Raw genomic sequence first — 6247 nt, 5'->3', positions numbered from 1 at the left:
CTCAGATCCTTATAAGGACTGTTGTTTAGTGTGTTACTTGAATCTCATAGAACACACTACTACTCTAGACCCTGAACCTATACGGTTCCAGTATTGAAGGTCAGAACACCTTCAGGTCGTTGTTTTTAATAGGGAAGGACATACAGAGGAGGCATAGAGTCCTCCCCAAAGATCCTCAATAGCTGCACACAAGGCTAGGATAAATTTGTAGGTTTAAATACCAAATATATACCAGTGGGTCAGTCAACCATTCAGTACAGGTAGGTAAATACCAAATATATACAGATTGTTCAATCAACCGTTCAGTACAGGTAAGTAATTGCTCTCATCACTGAGTGGACAATTACCACTAAAACGCCAAATGGCAAAAATAACAAATACTTTATTAATAAATTCAAGACTAACAACATGAAGCGCTTGCTCTAAACTAAATAAAACCAATTAAAATGTGAACGTAACGGGCATAGTCACAATGGTGGCAGTCAAGGTGGGTTACCAATAAAGCTGGATGTGAGTATATACAGCACACAAATGGTTAATACATAAATGGGTGCTGTGGATTAATCTTCACTCACATAGGTAACTCTGGTGTGCATATATAGGTGTTGGGAATATGCCTGTGTGTAATAAACATGTGTTCCTAATGGTAAACAGGCAGTCTGATGTCCCTCTGATTCAATAACAGAGAATGCATAATATCTCTGACATCATATTGTTAGCACAATACCACATGGAGGTTAATGCTGCACATATAGCTCAAATCGTGGGCTTAGCAATACATGTGGTGGTTGGTGTATAGTATACACGATCAATGTTGGCAATATCAGATATCAGATTGGGGAGGACTCTATGCCTCCTCTGTATGTCCTTGTCTGTTAACCCTATCCTCTTTGCACCGGCAGGTACAAAAAGTATATCTATACTTTATACATCATCATACATATGATATCAGGTTGAGCGGTAGACCACAAGTTATGTATACACGTTGTTTTTAATACCCAATATTTTACATACTTGTTGCAGTTAATAAAGTTAAGTTTTAAACCATTCATTCATCACCAGAGTGTAAACTTGAGTGCTATATTTGGGTTCTATCTCTACCCCACCTTCTTCTGTGCATATACCCAAAGCACCGTTCACCATTTACTTCTCAGTGGCAGAAGCAGGGGCTCCCCTATTGCTTTACATTAAAAAATCAGTACATTGTGGAGGTAACAATAATAGATAATTATGTAGTTAGGGTACAGTGGGTGCTAAACAATGAGCAAACAGACAGGAACCTATCAAGTATCAAGCACAAAAGTTCCCATAAAACTTCAATGTGATCTCCGGAGGCACATGAATGTGACGTAGGAGGGGGAGAATAACTATTTTCTATATACAACATACACTGGCGACACACTTTATTCGAGCTCGGCTAGTCCCACGAATTCGGCTAGTCCCACGAATACCCGGGTGTATTGAGGTTTGTGACTGTTTTCTGCCCGAGTGCATTGAGGTATTTTCCAGGCAGGGATTGAAGCATTTTATTCCCGCTGGCTGCAATACTGCACAGTATATATATATATACTGCATTACAATTCATGAATTTATGCCATCTGGTAGACACGCGAAGCATTGCAGCCTATTAAATCCTAATCATTATCATTTAACAGATCAGCCGCCCATCAGCCAGGCATGAACCCAGGCTGGGAAGGCAAATGCAACTGGGCTTGTCAGAGGTGAGGAGCGGCGCATTCCAGGTATCTGCCAGGTACATACTGGGTATTTGCTCGAATAAAGTGTGTCGGTGCAGTATGAAATCAGACTAGCCCGGTTTCTTTTTAGTTACGTGTGCCTATAGCGTACAATGATTGTATGTGTATAAGACATCTTAAACTTATATGCACAACTACCGAATATGCCTTTATCTATATTGTGACGCCTAAAAAGGGATGTGGATGCGTCTCCTTTATAATTCTCTATATGGAGATCACTATACGTATCTGTTAATATTGATCTACTAGCCAATTTGATTGATAATTTGGTGGCTCTGAAAAGAGCCTTTGTGTTCTGGGTGTAAATGAAGTGGGTGCAGTTAGCCTAAGCTCTCTCCCCTCTGATCCTGCGGGCCAGCTGGATGTCCTTGGGCATGATGGTGACTCTCTTGGCGTGGATAGCGCATAGGTTGGTGTCCTCGAAGAGCCCCACCAGATAAGCCTCGCTGGCCTCCTGCAGAGCCATGACGGCCGAGCTCTGAAAGCGTAGATCAGTCTTGAAGTCCTGGGCGATCTCCCGGACCAGGCGCTGGAAGGGCAGCTTGCGGATGAGCAGCTCGGTGGACTTCTGGTAGCGGCGGATCTCCCGGAGAGCCACAGTACCGGGCCGGTAGCGGTGAGGCTTCTTCACTCCGCCGGTGGCCGGAGCGCTCTTTCTGGCAGCCTTGGTCGCTAGCTGCTTACGGGGAGCCTTCCCTCCTGTGGATTTCCGGGCGGTCTGCTTGGTCCGGGCCATCCTTAGCTGTGACAGTGACCCTCTCCGATCCTAACCTAACTCTGACTAAAAATCAGGAAAAGTGCTAGGTATTTATAGAAGATGGATCGCTGCGATTGGCTGCTTTGTTACCCGCACCTCGCTCTGATTGGTTCTAGGAAAACCGTTGGGATTTTCAAACATCCCGCCTAATCTAAGTCCGAGATCGTCCTAATTAAGTTAGGATATATTTAGCGTCTGAAAGCAGGACAATGAAAAAGATGTATTGTAATAACATTAGTGTTTGCACAGATCCAGCACAGAGCTCTCTGACACGGAACATGTATTTATACCAAACATACAAATGATCTTTAATCGGTAAAATGAGGGGTTTTCTTTCCCGGTTCTTTATTAGTTCATCTTCTTATAAAGTTTACATTGTGTTATTATAAACCCGAACACAAAGACACAAAGACAGCGGAGCAGCGCGGCTCTTTATCTTTATTTAAATTCGCGCAGTTCATAAATCACCACACGGTGGCAGTGCTGCGCTATAAATGAGGCTTCCCTAAATGTATACTCGCTGTCACTGCTGTGTGTTATCTGATCAGTTCCTAACGTGGATCTTTGGGTTCCCTCTAATGCTCCAGTCACATTCCTTTCCTCTAACTCATAATACCAAGACTATATATTTATATACACAATCTGTTATCCCTTTTTTCCTATTTATTTAACTCTCACTGCTTATGAAATATTAAATAACAATGCAAATCACACTTACAAAAGCTGATACATTTAAACATAGGGAAAAGGGAGACCAAAAAGCGCACCAGCACAAGCGGAGCAGGAAGAACCCAAGACAAAAAAATGATTAAAAGGGCACTTTAATGTGGCAAAAGACCCATCCAATGCATTTCGAACGTCGCAACATTCTTTTTCAAGGATAAAACACAATGTGATAACATCCATTATATACCCTCTTACCTGTGGGCCATTTCGCGCCAAAAATCAGAACCTGATGACGTCATAACAGAGCGACTCAGTGCCGATCTAAGGGCAAAAGGAAGTACCAAAGGCAGTGTGGCCATCTTGGATGTGGGCAAACATAGGAACACAATAACAAAGCTTTATTGACCATTCCAGCAGAACAAAATACATTGCTGCTAACTGGACAAGCATATTTAAACGAAATAAAGCTATATTAAACTAAACTAATGCTTAATAAAGGGTACTATTATATCAAGAGAAAACATGAACAAGGTGGATTAAAAAACTAGCTGTGTTGCAACTAAGTTATATACAAAAAAAAAAGTTAAAAATAAAAACCTCTAGACATAATTAAAAAAATGTGCAAGAAAAGTAAATTTAAAGACATATTACACATACATACTGCATAACACAGATTGTGTACCTAAATCATAGGAACCAGGGAAATACAACCATTATAAAATATGAAGTATTATCCACAAGATACATCAAAGAACAATTTAAGCTTACATATTAGCATAATATTTGCATGATAAGGCATAGGTTCAAATGTTATAATGATAAGAATATAATGTCCAATATAATGACAATTGTCTTATTTAATCTGTATTACCAACTAATTACACCATAATACGTCTATCACAAAAATGTTTACAAAAAATGTGTTAGTTGCCAGTCAATGTTCAAGCCCATAGGGAAGCGCGTTTGGAGAGTGAAGATCCAATACGCCTCCCTACGGTCCAGAAGGTTGATATGATCACCTCCTCTAGATTTAGAAATAACTGATTCAATCCCCAAAAAGGAAAAATTATTAATTCCTCCCTGACCACATTCAGTGAAATGTTTTGAGACCGGATGATTAGTGTCTCTCAATTTTATGAGCCTTAAATGCTCTAACATCCTGACCTTAAAGGGCTCTAGTCGTCCTCCCCCACATACCTCTTGCCACAACCACATGTTATTAGATAAATCACAAATTGACTTTTACAATTTATAAAACTGTTAATCTTAAATTCCTTATTTGGTAATATATTCACACCATGTGGCGGTGGCAAGGCAAACTGGAAAAAACTTTTGGCAGGCTTCATGTGTTTACATGCACTACAAGAGCCACATTTGAAGGAACCCCTAGTGATAAAAGGTTTTTTGAGACCAGAAGATTTGAGTTCACTTGGTGAAACATGAGATCCAATTGTTCTCGCTCTACGATATACAAAAGTAGGACCAGAATCCACATATTTTTTAAGGACAGGGTCCATGGATAAGACATTCCAATGTTTTGAAATTATAGAGTTTACTTTTCCACTTTGTTTACTAAATTGTGAAATAAAAAGAGGACATTTGTTTTTTAATTCTGTCAGTCCATGTGAGTCCTGTTTAATACCAATTGTCTTAACATTGTTAGCAAGGCGAGAATCTCCAATTGGATGTGTGGGCAACAATGATGCTCTCTCTGTATGTAATGCATTTTCAAATGCAATTGCTAAATGTGATTTGGGGTATCCCCTTTCCAAAAATCTCCTTGTAAGTTCCTCAGACTGAGAAAGGAAACCACTCATAGTGGAACAATTCCTTCTCAGTCTGAGGAACTGTCCCCTTGGTATGGCCTTTATGACATGGGATGGGTGGCAGCTGTCCGCCCTAAGAAAGGTGTTCCTGGCATTTTGCTTCCTATAAACATCCGTTTGGATTTTTTTGTCTATGTCTACAAATAATTGTAGATCCAGAAATTCAATGTGATGGAAATGAAAATTTAATGTAAATCTTAGATTATAAAGATTATTATTAAGATAAGATACAAAAGTGTGAAGTGTAGTGACATCCCCCCTCCAAATAATAATTAGGTCGTCCACAAATCTTTTAAAAAAAACAATATTGTGACGAAATAAATTAGTGCTCGAATAAATAAAAAGTGCTTCCCACCATCCCATAAATAAGTTCGCAAAAGAAGGAGCAAAACTTGTACCCATAGCAGTGCCAATAAGTTGCAAATAAAACTTACCATTAAATGTGAAAAAGTTGTGCGTGAGTAAAAAGTGTATAGCGTCCAAAATAAAAGCCGATTGAAAAATTGATATTTCTGGTATCTCAATAAATTGGCGGACCGCTGCCAAACCATGGTCATGTTGTATAACAGAATACAGAGAGGTAACATCAAGTGTTACCCACAGGTAATCATTACCCCATTTAACATTTTTGATCTGATCAAGAAGATCACCAGAGTCCCGTATAAATGAGGGCAATTTCCTAACAAATGGCTGAAGAAAACCATTAACATATCTTGACAGACCATCTCCCAAAGATCCAATACTAGAGACAATGGGACGACCTGGAGGGTCGACCAATGTCTTGTGGATCTTTTGGAGATGGTGGAATATAGGAATAATGGGATGAGATGGAATAATGAATTTAACCTCGTCCTTCGACAGAACTTCCATAATAACACCTGAGTCAACCAGTTCTACAAGGAACTCCAAGAATTGCGGTGTGGGGTCGGCGGATAGTACACGATAGGACCGGCCATCATCCAGTTGGCGTAATGCCTCCCTGATGTAACCGTCTCTGCCCTGCACCACCACCGCACCCCCCTTGTCCGCACTCTTAATGACCAATGCAGAATTATTTTTCAAAGATTTTAAAGCTAAACGTTCACTTTGATTCAAATTGTCATGATCTATATAGGATAGGGAAAATCCCTGAGCTAGAAGACGAAGGTCTTTTATAACCAGATTTTCAAACATAGTCAGAAATTGACCCTTGACATGAGTGGGGTAGAACACAGAACTCCTTTTTAGGCCTGAATTCCATT

The 6247-nt window shown here is 40.0% G+C and overlaps 1 protein-coding gene across 1 annotated transcript; it reads right to left on the bottom strand.

Annotated features, from left to right (window-relative positions):
- Positions 1 to 2014: 2014 nt before the first annotated feature.
- Positions 2015 to 2496, bottom strand: LOC142469296 (histone H3). Its single transcript, XM_075576227.1, has one exon. It carries the CDS (start codon positions 2491 to 2493, stop codon positions 2083 to 2085), a length of 411 nt encoding a protein of 136 aa, XP_075432342.1. The 5' UTR covers positions 2494 to 2496; the 3' UTR covers positions 2015 to 2082.
- Between the last annotated feature and the right edge of the window lie 3751 nt (positions 2497 to 6247).

Source organism: Ascaphus truei, chromosome 18, assembly GCF_040206685.1.
Source record: "Ascaphus truei isolate aAscTru1 chromosome 18, aAscTru1.hap1, whole genome shotgun sequence".
Lineage (NCBI taxonomy): Eukaryota > Metazoa > Chordata > Amphibia > Anura > Ascaphidae > Ascaphus > Ascaphus truei.
This window is presented reverse-complemented; position numbering and strand designations above follow the sequence as displayed.